Genomic DNA, 17,485 nt, shown 5'->3' with positions numbered 1-17,485 from the left:
TGCTTCCTTTCAAAATTAGGAAAAGACAGCACTGTTAAAAATTAATTTGTCTCCACTTTTCGTAACCGACGTCATTGCACGACGGCGAGTATTGCTGATATAGCGTGAAACTACAATTTTCTGAAGATGGACTACAAAAAGCGCTCTTTAGATCCATGCGTTCTTGTCGTATTGATTTCAATCACGTTCTCGCCAACAGTGAGAAGGTCGGACTTGGCCAACGGGAATATTTTAGACCACTTAAATCCCATTTCACATGTGAAAGAAAGAGGCGAAACTTATGTTGATTTTGAAATGAACTGCCCCCAGTAGTCTTTCTTATATGTGAAGTGGGCATTTTATTTTCTTCTCTTCTCTTCTGCTTTATCGCGTCTCATGCGTCGGTGGCCTGTTGCTTTAAATATTGCCGCCGTAAAAGATTATGGGGTAGGCCTACAAATATCTCCTTTCCTTTTGTAAAGGTTGGTCAGGAGTAACCTATGAATCCGTAGAGGCCCCTGGTGGAAGGCCTATAATATGTGACCTTTAAACAACACAAGCTATATTTTTATTCTCCAAAAATATATTTTCCAATATTCATATTCCTATATTCATACCAATTTGATGTATTTTGCATCTCCTCAACATGTGTTAACCCATATCATATGTCTCTACTGGGACCTGAAAAATATTAATTTATAGGACATTTCCCAGCAGGAATATGGATTGGGTTAGAGGTTTTCCATTATTAAAGTGGATGACTGCATGGTCAATTCGTTCCTCAAATTGAACCTTGAAGAAGCATTACTGGGTAATCCGTTTTGAATGAAATGCAATTATGGAAAAGTTTAAGAAAAATAGCGTGATGGGTCATTTATTCATGGCTTCTTTGTAATATTAAGTTAAAATATTTCTCCATAAATATGGATAGTGTCACCTGACGTAGAAGCCGTTTTGGACCAGGGCAATTTAGGGCTGCTTTTTATGGGGAAATACCAGCCAGCCAACCAGCCAAGTATTCCACTACAGGTCACAAGAACGTAGTCATATTTTTACATCAGGTAAACTTAGGTATGTGTTTATAATGAAAACACAGGTATAAAGTGTCTCCTCAAAGACTAGCCGTCTCCCGATAATGTTGATAATGGAGCTTTCTTCTAAGTTCTGGTTGCACACCATAATTCTTCCGATCAAACGCAACACACCAACATTCTTAAAGGGGTGATATCATGCCACCAAAGAGGCGGATTTTCAAACGGCTTGTAATGGCTAATGACACTCACACACACTGGCATATCACCCCTTTAACACACAAAGTCTTCTGATGGTATACATTTACAAACATTCTCAATTTGATCTGTATCTTAATGTAAATTCGTTTAAATGCTACATTTTATGCTGCATGTTGATTATATTTGAATCTCAACCATCACATTAAATTGAATATTTCATGCCAAAATCCCCTTCAATTCACCTTATAGCCATTGATGGAAATGGAGCCCTTCAATATTTTCTGCAAACTTGTAGACAAGAGTTTCAGGGGACAAGTCTTGACATTCAGATGAATTGAAAGTCAATGCATTGTTCTACAACCAGCCAGACCAAAGAACATTGAACATTCTTTCTTGATGACATGTTTCCTGTGCTTTTCCAGTAGCTGTTACTTGTTTGTGACAGCCTGTCTCCTGAACCACCATGAGAGAAAACTAACTTGGTCTCATAGGAATAACCAGTGTCTTTGGCGATACAAACCAGCCTTCTATAAAAAATTGACATTATTGCAAAATAAAGTAACACAAGGGAATGTAATGTAATCCTCGCGCTCCTTACCCGGCTCATGTTAAACAAGTCACATTTCTTCTCTTATCAACAAGGTTAATGGTGTTTCTGATACCAATGTGTGCAATATATAATCGCAGCATGTGCTGTGTGTATGAATGCTCACTCTCACAGCAGCATCCATCAATTAACCCTGTGGTCTCCCTTAATAGGCTCAGGGTTCCTGATCCTGTCTAAAGACTCCAAGCTTCAGGGTCCATGATTATAATAAGCACCCTTTTACAACTGTCCTAAACAACCCCTCCCCACCCCCACACAACTTGTCTGGAATAATTCTGCCTCCTCCTCCTCCTCCTCCTCCCATCAGGCCCCTGCAGCACTTGCTATATTCATGATCTCCTCCCAGCCCTTTCTTTAGAAGTGTCTGGTAGCAAGACTTTAAAATGATGAAACAAGACTTGACTTCCTTTATTCTTCTTCTTTTGCACATTATTCCCTGGGGTATTTTTTTACATGAGTCCCTTACAGTTTAAAATCACTGAGAGGACATTTTAACTTAAACTGACCAATGATATATAAGAAATCACAATTAGTAACACCAAAATTGAAGCATTTGAGAGAACATGCAAATTAGGGGCAGATTTTTACCCAAAATCTGGCACCATTCCCAGTTCATAAAAATTCTATCATGACATGATACATTCAAAATAGAAAAATTTGAGTAATAAGTGACTCCAGAGGGTAAGGTGTGTCGATTATATGAGAAAAGTACTAGTTAATCTTCCAGCTTTATCTTTTTGCACTCTGCCGTGTTGTCTTCCAGCTGAGAGAAGTGCTTTGACATGGCGACTAAAGCCCGGTAGCGGTGAGAAATTGTGTTCTTCACCTCTTTCGGAAGCTCGGCATAGCTGTGAAAAAATTATGTGTTACTATGTCATAACCCCTTTTCACCCAATGCATTACAATAACAATACAGGCTTTTTATAGAATAGGGAGAAAGAAATCTTGTTCAAAACACCGAACAAATAAGTGTTGAGTTGCAGCTCCCCCTTGTGGCATTATACTGAAAAGCAGTTTCCCCAAACAAACAAACAATTCTCACTCACGTTTTCTCGTATCCCTCTGGTTGGAAGCAGGGGTCCCACCCAAAGTCTCTCGGTCCTCTGGGTTCCACAATACGACCCTATAAAAGATACATTAGTCGACACGATAAAACAAAGTAAGATGAAACATTGCCATAAACATTGACAGACCTCTGTTGTCCCCATGAAGAGCTGAACTGGTTCCTCCTTCCCAGCAGAGAAAGCAAAAGTGCAGAGTGCCCATGCTGATTTATCCTCAAATCCGGCCAGGAGTTTATACAAGCCTTGGACATACAAAACGAAAAGACATTGAAATTACTTAATCCGCGCACATTCAGCATTATTTATGTGGCGCCATATAGAAAGCTGGCCAATTTTGTTTCTTACCTTCCGGTTTAAGTTTGTCCAGAAACCATTTTCTAACAAAAAGAGAGAATATTGGATTTCCATTCATTCATAACCATGTGATACTAATTCACTGGTGGGTCACTTCATGCTACCGCAGCAAATATTATTTGGTCATTTTCAAACTTGTGTGTTATGGCCGGTATTTATGCCATACTTACATGTAGGGACCAGGCAGCCCTTCCAGTGCCCTGAAGCAGAGACAGGTATCTTCTACGATCACAGGTCCATCAACCTTAAACAAAATTGACAGCCAGCAATAGAATCACAATTAATAATTAAAGCTGCAAGCAGCATTTTATGGTGCCAAGCATAGGCCGACCAATAAACCATCAAACCTAACCCTAACCCTACCGACCAATAAACCATCAAACCTAACCCTAACCATTAAGACCATAGACTTAATCACCTAACCTAACCCTAACCTAACCATTAAGACCGTGACGCAGACCATAAACCTAACCCTAACCATTAAGTATAACCTAACCTAACCTATAACCTAACCAAAAATGACCAACTTTGACGGCACGCCACGGACACGCCCTTCAACGTACAGTCACAAAAAGCACGGCGTTCATTCAGCAACATAATTCAAGTGTACTGTCCAGTTTTGAAGCAGATCTGATAAGTTTGTTCATTCAAATACAAGACCACACAATTCAAAATGGCCAACTTTGACGGCACGCCACGGACACGCCCTTCAACGTACAGTCACAAATAGAACAGTTGATTCAGAAACATTTTTTGACTGTACTGACCAAATTTGAAGCAGATCTGATAAAACCTGTAGGAGGAGTTAATTAAAATAGAACCCTGAAATGCCAAAAATGGCATCTTAAATCAAACATTGCGTCTATGAACTGTGGTGATTTTAGTGACAGGCCACGCCCATTTCGATGCCATGCCCTATTTGAAAATATGTCCACTTTAACTTATTCAGAATTTGATTCTGAACAACTTTTGTATTGGAGTCAACATCATAGGAGTCCAACTTGATGTTGATATGAGCATTTAATTATTTTCGCGGTTTAAACCATGCCCCTTTTAGAAGTCAATGGCTCATGGGTGGTTTAAACTTTAGTGTACAGACTAATATTTAGGTCAGATTGAAGATAATGGTCCACAGATGATAATGGGCTAAAGGATTTTTGTCAAAGTAAAAAAACCAGGGATCCTTAGGGAATTTAATGTTTTTAACTAAATTCAAAATGGCGGCAAATCTGTAAAAATCTGTAAATCCGGAAGTCATAGGTTCTTGCGGCATATTTGTTCATTATGAGGATATGCATGTGTGAACAAAGTTTCATGTGTGTAGGTCAAACCAGTTACGAGATGCTTGTGCAAAGTTTGCATTTTTGGACAGTTGGTATAGCGTCACCTTTGGGCCAATCAGTGTAATATTTGCTGTCTGCTAATCTTGGGTCAACCTCTACAGGTCTAGTAAGTTTCATAAAAAGCGTGCAAGCGGTTTAGGCTGTGTAATGCAAACGCGGCGAAATATAAATAATAATAAAACTAACAATTACAATAGGTTGCCTCGCACTTTGTGCTTGGCACCTAATTAAAGCTGCAAGCAGAACTCTACAGGGGCCAAGCCTAACACAGACCATTAAGACCCTGAAGCAGACAATTAAGACCTTTTTGGTTTGCATACGGAAGAAAATGCTGGAATAGCCTCAGCTTGGATCTGGTGATGGGCGAATAAACTTTCATTAAAGTTTTCAATTTATTGCTGTAGCGCCCCCTATGGTCCTAACTTGTGGCTTCTACAGGAGCATATGCCATCGATTCACAATATGAGTATACTTTGGATGATGACGACATTATGGCTTTTAATCAAAACTTCAATGGAGAAAATGAATGGGATTTTTACTTCCGGAACCACACTGTTACGCTCTATTACCATTCAATACTTTATATGAAAATGGACAATTATCATTGAATAACCAGTAACAAGTATGGAAGTAATCAAACCTGACGTGCGGCCTCCTTACACTTCTGTATAGAAATCTCGTCTGGCTCTCCTTGGTATTCAGGCACTGGAAATAGTAAAAACTAATGTGAAATGTATGCTTTTAAATCAATGCACAGTATTAAATAGCTCTTTTCATATTACTCACAGTCAATCTTCCGGGAAATTAATTTGTATGGAAACCTGTCACCCAGGATCTGAATGACCTGCAACCCAAATGATTAAGCATAGTCCTCGTCGATTTAATTGCATTGGTTAGAGTATAGGCTAACAGTATACACTGTACTGTATTTGGCAGGCGAAGCATCAGGCTAGTTTCTGAAAACATCAACAACATATCAAACACATCAACGGTATGCATGTTTTCATTGGTTTCATTGTGTATCAGATAGAACCACGAAAGAGTCGTACCTCCTCAAGTTTTTTGGCATTTCCAGTGACAAAAACCACTGATCTACCAGCGGGTACAGCCATGCCGAATTCGTAGTTTCCCAGAGTCGAGCCGGATCACATTTCCGACAGGCCACCGTCCACAGGCAGCCAATAACATCAATTGTTTCACCAAAATAAAAATATGAACCAATCAACGGTTTTTTCTGTACTCTTCCGCTGGAAAATCATCCAATGAGAAAGCAGTGCACCCAGAAATATGGTCCGGCTTGATGCATGACAGCTTTCTTCCATGTGTTGAAGAACGCTTAAAGAAGTCATTATAAGGTGTCTATTGAAACGCCATGAGTCTATTACCTCGTTCTGCTGAGGAGTTCAGCTCTGCGGAGTACTGGGAGCGGTTCTTCAAGAAGCGTGGCGAAAAGTCTTTCGAGTGGTATGGAGACTACAACAAATTGTGTGGCGTGTTGCATAAATATATAAAACTCCAAGATAAGGTAAATAGTCTCTTTCACATACTTTCATTTCAAAACAGATATGCCACTAAATCAATCATACATTGACGAGTGTAAACATTTTTTGACAGGTGTTGGTCGTAGGTTGTGGTAACTCTGAGCTGAGTGAACAGATGTATGATGTTGGTTACAAAACGCTGACCAATATTGACATAAGCGAAACAGTGGTGACACATATGAACCAGAGGAATGCAGAGCGCCGCCCTAATCTCACTTTCCAGCAAGTGGATGCAACACAGACACACTATGAGGATGCCAGTTACCATGCCTGTTTGGACAAGGGCACTCTGGATGCCATGGCATCTGAAGAGGATGGAGCATTGGCAAGGAGGATGCTAGCTGAGGTTGGAAAATTAACATACACAAGAAAAAAAAAACTATTCATATTAAGGTACAGATAATATAATGGCATTGGAAATGTACTTAGAGATTAATTAGAGATAATCTATCTAGTCTACTAGAAAGTAAAATGTAAGTAAAATGGTTAAAATCTGCATACTTTTGAAGGCACAACATAAACCTCTTGAAGAGCCAGTCCCATGCCTTCATATCTAACTTGTGTGCAGGTGGCGCGTGTGCTGTGTGTCGGGGGGCGCTACGTCTGTGTGACATTATCCCAAGAGAGTGTGGTGAAGCTGGCCGTGGAGCACTTTGTGTCACTGGGCTGGGCGGTGAGGTTCCACTGCCTGCAGGAGGCGGAGAGCAGCGAGGACTCCTTCGCACTCCCCGTCTTCATCTTGGTCTGCACCAAGTTCCGCCAGCCCATGCCCGTGCCCATACTGGAAATGTGTCTCGGGGAGGACGGCAGGCCCAACCGCCTTGCAGGCGTGGTGGAGCTCCTGTCGGCCATCAGGGAGCTGCAGTCTTACTCTGTGCTGAGGAAACGGCTACGCACTCGCACGGATGCCTCCTCCAACCCCTCGCTCACCCTGTGTCACGTCAAGACGGGTCTGCCCAGGTACACGCTCACGGTCCAGGACTGCGCTCAGAACGCCAGGGTCCCCAGAGGAAACTACTTTGGGGTCTTTATTGGTGAGCATGTTTGGTAAACCTTTACTTGATTTGGGTGTTTTGGCTCTTCAAAGATAATTGTCATTTCCAGGGGATAATAAATATATTCTTCATACATGCATTGTCCCTGGTATACTGTTCTCAGTATTGACATCTGAGTGGGGTCACATCGCATTGTTGTGAAATCAGAGTTTCTCTTTGGTTATTCCCAGTGCCACAAGGTAAAGAGTCTGACTGGCAGTATGGATCCAGTGAGGGCCGGAGCCAGCTCGCTGCTAGCGCCAACTTCAAGCGGCTGGTTATTGTGGCGATGCACAGGGACCAGCTTTACACTGACATGCAGGCTGTGCAGGCAGAGCTCTCCCAGATGGTGATGGAACTAGCTCCCCCCGGCATGCCAGAAAACCAGCAGGTAACAAGTTACACAGAAATCACCAATCAGCACTCTGGGGATGTAGTTTAATTTCATGATGAACAAGGATGGCCTTATTGGAGCGCCTCAATCTGCGAAATCAAAGAACAACGGTGGTGCCTAAGGAAATAGAAACAAACATCATCGTTTTTATCTGAAATTGACCAAATAACAACGTAAAAATATGAATTATGAGCTTTTCTCAGATTCAAATGTTTTACGCTTTACATCCAGTCTGATTTGCGAAGAGAGTACGCGCTTCACTCTGATCACTCTGGATGAGCAATGTGAGGCCACAGACATATTTTCAAATCAATTGCTGCACAGCCAGGGCCAGAGTGATCATCATTTAGTAACTCAAACATGCATATTAGGATGACTTCACAAGGCTACCGTAAAGTTGCTGAAGGTAAGATTTGAGAGTTTGAAGAGCCAGAGGAGAAGCTAGCAAGATTTTTAAACTAAACAACCTAAAATGCCGCCCCAGATATCTCATTTTGCATTTGCAACACACATTTGAAACACTTAAAGCTGACAGATTGCTATGGTTTTTCGAACAAACAACACTCTTTTCTTACCTTAATGTTTCATTAAGATAAATAATAATCAAAATCCATACAGCATGACTTGAATTTTGACATGAGGCACAAATGAGGTTTTGTGCCAGATGCTCGCCTTCTGATTGGTGTGCTCCTCTCTGCCTGCATGCAGGTACCCTTTCTGTCAGTGGGTGGGGAGCTCGGCTGGAGAGAAGTGATCAGCCGGGGCGCCAGTGAGCTGAGCGGGGACTACTGTGTGGAGGACGTGAGGGGGGAGGATGGACAGCTGTACCGCAGACTGGTGTTCCTTTCCAATGCAGGCCTCGTCCAATCAGAGGCACGCCTCATCTCCGCCAAGGCCGGTCAGTTCTCTTCTCTGGTTCAGGAAGCTGTACCTTATGATCTCTATGGCAATATATCAATACTATCAAAACAATACCCACCATATAATGCATGCAGAACAGAATGACATGACCCTTGAAGGTATCTATTTTTGACCTTTCATTCAAGTTTCCAATTCATAATTTGAATATATATTAATTAATTATATATTAATTCTTACATTTCTATATATATTTTATGTAGATTGTATCATTTTTTTGTCTCTCAATGGTTAATGGCTAATAAATATGAAAAAAACATACGCTAGATCTGCCTTTTGACAGATCTTTGAAGTATTTCATGTACATTCACCTTCGAGCCTTATCTATGAGAAAATGTGATCCATGTGTCTTTCAGCATCGGATCAGAGAAAGAAGAGCAAGAAGAAGGTGAACCAGACTGCTCCTCCAGCAGCCTCCACAGGCTCCCTCCACGTGGACAGTGGCTTCCTGTGCTGTGCTCACCATGAGGTCATGATCGCTGGCCTCACCATGCTGGGTGTGGGAGCACAACAAAACAAAGGTGTGTGTGTCTGTGTGTCCGTGTGTCTGTGTGTGTCAACATTTCTTAAGTTGAACTCACACATTTTTGTATTTATCCAGGAAGGCACATTGAGATACAGGTTTTTTTTCAAAAATGTCCTTGCCCAGTTAGGCAGCAACATTTCCTTGCATAAAAGTTACAAAATGACAAACTAAAAACAAAAATACAAAAGAGTATCTCACCTCAATAAAAACTACAGCCAGTTTAAAGACTGAAGTTTAAGAATTAGTTTCAAATCCTGTTTTGAATTCAAACACTTTCATAAGTGTTTCCAGTCGACGGGAAAGAGTGCATCAAAGCCCTTTTCCCTAATCCAGTACAGGCCTCAAGAACACATTTTTGCGAACGCAAAGACAAAAGTACCCACCAGAATTTAAATTAATTGAAGCAAGACAGAAGAAACCCATAATATTTTTTTCCTATAATCCTTGCATTGCTGTGACCTCCCATCTCTCTCTCTCTCTCTCTTTCTCTTTCCCCCCCCCCCCACAGACTGTCCTGTCTCAGTGCTAATGGTGGGGCTAGGAGGTGGGGCCTTGGCTCAGTTCCTGCGGGACTTTGTGCCGGGGGTCACAGTGGAGGTGGTGGAGCTGGACCCTGCGGTGCTGGAACTGGCCAAGGGCTACTTTGGTTTCCGCTCCGACGACCGGCTGACGGTGACCCTGGGGGACGGCCTAGAGCGCATCAACGCCCTAGAGAAGGAAGGTGGGTCTTAATGAGGAGTAAAGGATAAAAGATTTATACAAGGGCCTAACAATGGCAATAATGTATGCTGTTCCATATATATTATAAGTATATGTTGTATTTGTATATTAAATCAATAGTTTAGGGTAGGGTGCAACAGTGCAACATTTCGAGCTAGAGACCGTAGCTTCCTCATTACACATTTACACTGGATTTTATTTGCTTTGCATGGACATGTGAACATTACATGGGTCCTACCCTTTTATGTATTTTTCTTCCTCAGGTGGTTGTTTATTTGATGTTATCATGTTTGATGTGGACAGCAAAGACTCTACTGTGGGTATGAGCTGTCCCCCTAGTGCCTTTGTAGAAACATCTTTCATGGAGAAAGTTCGTAACCTGCTAACCCCAAAAGGTATGGTAACACTTCTCATTGTTATACCTAATATATAAAAAGGAATATATAATATATAAAAAGGAATTCAACATAAAAATATCCCATATTTGACTCACCACCACTCTTTTAAACATTAGCGTTTTCATACATGACTGACCTGTGTTTGGTATTTCCCCCTTCACCGGTGTGTCTCTATCTCTACCAGGCGTCTTCATGCTGAATCTGGTGTGTCGGGACTCAGTCTTGAGGAAGACTGTGCTGGAGCGGCTGCGCGGCACTTTCTCCCTAATGTTTTCCCGGAAGATCGCTGGGGAGGTCAACGAGGTACTGCTCTGCTGCCGTGGCGACGGGGTGACCAAGGAGAACTCGTCTCCCGCGCCTTTGCCCTCGGCCGAGGCAGCCAAGAGCCTGCAGGCTGCACTCTGCAGCCACACGCCTGGAAGATCCTCAGGCCCTCATATAGATATCATCGACTTGTTAAAAGACCTCAAAGTTGCATAAAAATTGTTGTCTCAGCAATGTACAATCAGTATTGGCATTGAATCTGAAAAATATTATTTTACAGATTCTACTAACCTACATACCTTCTTTACATTTTAACAACTAATGATTTTAGCTGCTTTATAACTTGAACACGTTATTACGTTCAAACTACTCAAGAGTCAATCTTTGTCTGCCAAAGAAGGTTGCAGTGTCTTATACAGCAGTTGATGAATCCCAATTGTTCTTACACCACTTCTACTGCTGACCACAGTGGGAATGCTACACAGGAGCTACATTTGTTCCTTTGCATCCCAATCATTTTCAGTTGATAATATATTTTCTTGTGTGGCAAATAAAGTGTGTGATTGTCGTCAGAGTTTCACAACCGCCAAACGTGTTTTTTTTTTTTCATGGCACGACGCCTCCAACAGCAGTAGGTTGTTCTGGCTAGCATTACCGCTGCCAAAATTGTTTTCAATTTGTGAATATTCCTGTTTTTTTCCCCCCTTTTTTTTAAGTGTCATTTAAGTGTTATTTTAGATATGTGAAATGTAACTATATTTTATAAGTTTGTGATATACAAATTAGAAACCATTTTGGTTATATTAGTCTATATTTCAAGGTGCTTGATATGAATAGATTCTACCTTGTATCCACACAAATAACGTTCATAATAATGGAGTCCAATTAAGAGCAACAAGAAGGCTACAGCAGCCTGATTTGTTATATAATACAATGAATAAATTCGAATATAATTGTTTTTATATGATATAACAAAAGTGTGCCTTCATGGTTAGAGTTATGCCATGTAGCTTACAAATACAGACATTTAGATTTTTTTAAAATTCTATAGGATTAATTTAAGATTTTTCGAGTTCAGGGGAACGTAGTGTATCACCACAACGCTGGGGTCCAGAGGGACTGAGCATACAGTGTTGTGCCAGTAGGGGGCAGTAGGCTTATACCGAATTACCTTATCAGAATGGCTGTGGTCCTTAGTGAGAATGAAGGAAGGTGTATGTATGACTAATGTTCAAAACTATTACTGTCTTGATGTGTTGTAAGTAAGGCTAGGATATATGGCATTCTCCACACACTATCTCCAAGAAATCTCCATCTCAAGATAAGTCGCGCAATTACAATTTCCAACAAAAAAATACTTTCTCTACGTCCAAAAGCTGCCAAAATAAATGGACGTTTTTTTCTGTTCTTCGCTAATCTGAGAAATTCTTTATGCTGGTCAGCCACAGCCTTAACATGCATTTAGTCAGTGGTTTTACTATGTTTATTATTGGCCCTGCTGCCAAATGCTTACCTTCTTTGACTCCGCACAGTTTATCTATTGTTAAGGCAAGATGTTTAGACTTTGATGAGACCTGCCAAAAAGTGAGTCACTGACACGCTCCCTGGATCCAAAAAGGGAATCTTACTTGTGCCTATTAACTTTCAATCACAAAATGGTGACGTTACCTTTTCATATTGGTGTAAAACGCATGTTTAATGTTTCATCTCTTTCTTTCCACAGCACCAACATGGATCCCATATGTAGGCCTACGTCATAGTGGTGCTGTGAGGTCGTGACATGGAACACACCCTTAATGAACGTTACGACTCACACCTGTTCAGCCTGTTATGACCGCTGTTTGCCTTTGTGTTCAGTGTATAATAAACTCATGAATTATGACAAGAACAGTATGAGACAGACGACAGAGTTGTGTTGGATTGTGTGTGTTGAGTGTACGCTGTGAACACACGCTGTGCCTAACGTTGCGACCTCACTGCAACAGATTGGCATTCTCGTTGTGTCTGTTTCCACTGGACAGAACCGCAGTCCCTTCTTACACTATATCTGCTCTGGCTTGGTAGTGTGTGGTAGCTCGGACAGGGGGGCATGTCATTGTTCTCATGGGTTTGTGTTACAACCTGGATTGTGGGACCTAAGTTTGAGCGACTGGTGGTACCATCTTGTCCAGTACTACGCAATCTGTGTGTATGTGTGTGTGACTTGATGAGAAAGAGAGCTAAAGTTAATCACACATCATAAACATGTGTTGTTCTTTGTTTTAAAGCTTTGGCCATGTTGTCTTTTTGACTTTCATGCCAGCAAGAGGGAGAAAGGGAGAAGGAGAGAGCTAGACACTGGACCAGAGAGAGAGAGAATGGAAAGACTGGCTAAAGCACCACCAGGTGCTGCCTCCTTCATGGTTCTTCCACATTGTTAATGCATTCTCCATGGAGGCCCAGTGACATCAGCCCTGCAGTAGCCTCACAGAGTTCAGCCGTGAGATATACCCTTGCACAATGCCTTTCCCTCCGTTACTACACTAAAAAAAGGGGATTAAGCGTGCCCTTCCTTAAAAATCCACACATTACTACCCCCCCCACCCACACACTCTCTCTCTCTCTCTCTCTCTCTCTCTGTCTCTGTCTCTGTCTCTCTCTCGCTCTCTCTCTCTTTCTCAACTAATAGTTTAATAGTTTAATGGAAAGAGGTTTTCAAGACACAGGAAAACATATTTTAAAACTGTGATTATTCTTAGACTTGTTGTTTCTTGTGCTCTTCATGTTTTCTTCATGTCTCTCTCTCCCTCTCTCTCTCTCTCTCTCTCTCTCTCTCTCTCTCTCTCTCTCTCTCTCTCTCTCTCTCTCTCTCTCCTCCCTGTCTCTCTCTCTTCAGGGTGTGCTGGAGTGATGGTCAGAGGGGAGGACACGAAAGCAGCTTCTTTTGGCCCAGCGGAAGTTCTTCCTGTCTGACACATGGCTGGCAGGCTAGGCTGATCTCTGCATCTACACACAGCGAGACTGTTTAACCAGGTACACACACAGACAGTCACACACTGTTGGATTTTTGGTAGTTAGCCAACGTTTAATATTCTAAGACAGGTCTGTCTGCCCCTTACAATGCCTTTGAAATCATAGTTAAGAAAACAAACCAGAAAGTGTGACAACCACGCGTGTGTGTGTGTGTGTGTGTGTGTGTGTGTGTGTGTGTGTGTGTGTGTGTGTGTGTGTGTGTTGCGTGTTTGCACTACAATAGAGCCTGATGCTCGCCTAATTCAACACCAATCACAAGGCCTTGATCAGCATGACTCAGTGGGTTTCTTTACAGGTTTGATTTTTCATACCACACCACATTTTCAATTTTCAAAGACACAAATGTGTTCCATGGAAACAGACAAGCTGGAATTATTTCAATTGAGTTAATATGACTCAATTGACCTCATAGATTCATAGGATAACCGGACTCCATGAAGTGGACTGTTGAGGCAATGTAGCAGGCAGCGCTTTTATGCAGACATTTTAATTTTTGGCATGACTCGATACCCTCCTGCTAAGAGTAACTACATAACATTTAGGCCTTTTGGACCAACTTAGTATTCTTTCCTTTTATATCTCTCTCTCTTGAATTTCTGTTGACTGGTATTATTAAACAATCCAGCATGGCAATATAATTAGCATTTATCATATGCATATCATAATCTCTCCACAGAATTGGCCATTTTAATGTCCGTTCACCAGCAGAGAAAAGCTGTAGCTAGGCAGAACAGAGTTATTATCCCACTCCCACTTGTAATAATTTCTGACCTCTGACCCTTACTCACCTCAAATCTTCCCTGCAAAAGTTCCCTGGATGACTCCATCAAAAAAGGGAAGGGGTGCTGGTTTATCCTCAGAGCAGAAGGTATTTTCTGGTACGGCGACACCAAGATGAGGCCCTGCCTTGCTGGTTCCGCTCTTGCATTAGTTTCACATTTCACGTTTAGCTCTTGAGGTGCACACAGGGCTTTGAAAATAGCAAAACTAGAGCTCAAAATGGGTTTATTTATTTTTACATTTTTAATGGCTTGACTTGACAAAATAAAAGAATCAATGTATCCATATAAAGAGCACAAGTAAATAATAGCTTTATTAATACCAACATCTCAGAGGGCAGTATTCAAATGTTAAGACATTAGGTGGATGGCCAAGTGTTGGGGGTGCGTTCTTCTCACTTGAATATATGGAGTGGACCGACCAAAGACTTCTAAACACTGTATTCTATGAACCTTGCCACGATTGGTTGAAAGAGCCGTCTGTCTGCGGGGCTGCCATCTGTCTGCCTGTCTGTGCCTGCTGTACAGGAGCAGAATGTCTGCACAGCAAGTGTAGACAGGCAGACACACCACAACACTGATAGTCTTCGAAAGCATCGCTGTCGCTGAACGAAGAGGCCAAAGGTGAGACTTTGTGCGTGTGTGTGGATTATAATCACACACCCACACACACACACACACACACACACACACACACACACACACACACACACACACACACACACACACACACACATACATACATTGAAAAATCAAGCAGATTGACATGACATCAGTCTTACTTTTGGGGTAACACCGATCAGGGAAAACTGAAACATTTAGCAGCAATGTCACCAAAGGCTACACACTAAGCAATACAAATGGTGCCCTTTGCATTTTACCCCACGTTAACTGGTCCGTCTGCCCATCCCGACAGTCCACTGTGTTTGCTTTTACTTGCTTGCTTATTTTATCCATCCCACAAAAATACTCCAGGCTCCTGCACTCACAGCACCTTCTACTGAGCCCCTCCAGTCCACTCCATTCATTCCTCTTGACACCCCCCACCCCTCTCTGTTACCCCTCTCGCCTTCCTCCTCTGGGAGTTCAGGCATTCGGAGCGGTTCAGTCTGTCACAGCTGGAGCTGCCCCAAGCCAAATTAACACACAGAGAAATTCAGATACACACACACTCTCATACACGCACGCACGCATGCACGCACGCACGCATGCACGCACGCACACACGCACACACATGCACACACACGCACACGCACACACGCACACACACACAGTGAGCAAACTTATATACAGTATGTAATATGAACACAGAGTCTGATGTACACAAACTGCCATGCAAATAGTGAAGGAAAATATACACTTCCTGGGACAGGCGCTCCATCTCAGATAAACACTGCATCAGAGCACGCAGTGTTCCTAGACACAGCTCCAGGCATGCATATTGTACACACACACATACACACACACCCACACACTCAGTGTGTCTGCTTCCGCTTACTGTCATCTCATTGCGCTACACACAAGTATCTGGCCATCAACAAACACAGTTACTCCATTGACTCGCCGCATCTGGCCAAACGAACGATGCACAGACTCAACACAAGCAAATCCCCGCTCCTCATCTCCGAGCAATGGACCTGGGGCGTAGGGCAGGATGACGTGGGATCCTTCTCTTAGTTATTCATGTTATTGTATGAGATCAGATTAGATGCATGCATTTTCAAAATGTGTGCTCGCAAAGAATCTCCCCAACCCCCCCCACCCCCCCAACACACACACACACACAATTTTGTGATTTATTTGTGACCGCATTTTATTTATACTATTCTCTTAAACTCTCCCCCTAATCTCTTTCTCATCTCTCTGTCTACTATGGACCCAAGGCTTCTCTCTCTCTCTCTCTCTCTCTCTCTCTCTCTTTCTCTTTCTCTTTTTCTCTCTCTGCTTCTCTCTCCCTGCCTCTCTCTCTCTTTTTGCGGTTGGCAGTCTCCCTGGGACTGTTCACATTCCTGGCTGGAAAATCGGAGGCTTTGTCCAAACACCAGCTTCCAAGATCTGCCCAGAGAATTCCCACATGGCTGTTTCTACTCTACAGCCCCCACCCACACAGCCCTCCGCCACCCACTCATCCACCTACCAGCCCCCCACCCCCCCCCCCCCCCACACTTACTACTACACCTCCACCCCCCCACCCCTCCCCCTACTCCCCATCCCATCCCCTCTCTCCTCTCACTTCCATCAACTCCGCTGTCTATCCTCCCTCCTGTTGGCCCTGCTTTCCTATCCCCCCCCACCTCCCTCTCCTCCCTTCTCCAGTCATACATTTGGACATCCCGAGGAGTTGCTTAACATTTCCAGAAGCCTGTGCACCCTAAAGTCCATCAACATACAGCGCGCCGTGGTAATTAGCCGGTCAGAGTTTTTAATCTCTGCTCCAACACTGAGCAGACCGGCATTCCTGTTTCCTACCCCAACCAAGGGGCCACCGTCCTGCCTGAGGAAAAGCAGACAACACACAAAACTTATATACACTCAATCTACTACTGTCCCCTGCGCTCTCTATATGTTTGTGTGTGTGTGTGTGTGAGATTAGGCACGCAATATATATATCAGGCATGCTATAGGATCCATTCGTCTGCAGGAAGAAAGGACATTATGTCTTTAGTCTTGAAGACGTAGCAGCTGTGATGTATGACTTTCCGTGATCACCCGGACACCAACAGGAAGATATGTAGACAGTGCACATATAAGCACTCACATGTACACACACGCACACAACACACATATACACACACACACACACACACACACACACACACACACACACACACACACACACACACACACACACACACACATATATATATATAGATTCACTCATATAATGGCACTGTTTGTGCGTGTGTATATATATATATACACACACACACACACACACTGCCATTATATGAGTGAATCTAAGTCTCTGTGCGCTGAGGCCACAAGGTGAGCAAGTCAGACTAAATGTGTGAACAGGATCTCACACATTCAGTCCTTGGGAAAGTATTTTTGTTTAAACAAGATTCTCCCAAACTGACTCTCTTGGTATGCAGACATATAACTTAGTCACTGTTTTTTAAATTGTTAACAATATCAGAAGGACATTTGATCCATAGGCTTTTGCTATGGTACATACCACCTACATTATAGTACATTGTTTTCTCCCGGACCAGCAGCAGTCATGCACAATTCATCCGTGTGTCTCGACGAGAGAAGCCGGGTGCCGACCGGGAGGCTCTTCCTTGCACTGTCTAACCAATGTGCAGACTACTGTACACCAG

The 17,485-nt window shown here is 42.7% G+C and overlaps 2 protein-coding genes across 2 annotated transcripts; one reads left to right on the top strand and one right to left on the bottom strand.

Moving 5' to 3' along the window:
• Positions 1-2,211: 2,211 nt before the first annotated feature.
• On the bottom strand, positions 2,212-5,833 carry itpa (inosine triphosphatase (nucleoside triphosphate pyrophosphatase)). The gene is made up of 8 exons (XM_084472482.1): positions 5,629-5,833; positions 5,366-5,423; positions 5,220-5,284; positions 3,407-3,480; positions 3,228-3,259; positions 3,012-3,124; positions 2,865-2,941; positions 2,212-2,666 (listed from the first exon to the last, which is right to left on the bottom strand). The coding sequence occupies exons 1-8, from the start codon at positions 5,689-5,691 to the stop codon at positions 2,534-2,536; spliced, it is 615 nt and encodes a 204-aa protein (XP_084328608.1). The 5' UTR covers positions 5,692-5,833; the 3' UTR covers positions 2,212-2,533.
• mettl13 (methyltransferase 13, eEF1A lysine and N-terminal methyltransferase) lies at positions 5,806-10,946 on the top strand. The gene is made up of 9 exons (XM_084472481.1): positions 5,806-6,104; positions 6,194-6,466; positions 6,689-7,154; positions 7,346-7,545; positions 8,257-8,446; positions 8,823-8,987; positions 9,501-9,713; positions 9,976-10,107; positions 10,295-10,946. Exons 1-9 carry the CDS (start codon positions 5,952-5,954, stop codon positions 10,588-10,590), a joined length of 2,088 nt encoding a protein of 695 aa, XP_084328607.1. The 5' UTR covers positions 5,806-5,951; the 3' UTR covers positions 10,591-10,946.
• Positions 10,947-17,485: the final 6,539 nt, after the last annotated feature.

Source organism: Micromesistius poutassou (assembly GCF_964030765.1).
Source record: "Micromesistius poutassou genome assembly, chromosome: 9".
Taxonomy (NCBI): domain Eukaryota; kingdom Metazoa; phylum Chordata; class Actinopteri; order Gadiformes; family Gadidae; genus Micromesistius; species Micromesistius poutassou.
Note: the sequence above shows the minus strand (reverse complement) of the source record. Positions and strands in the feature narration are given on the sequence as shown.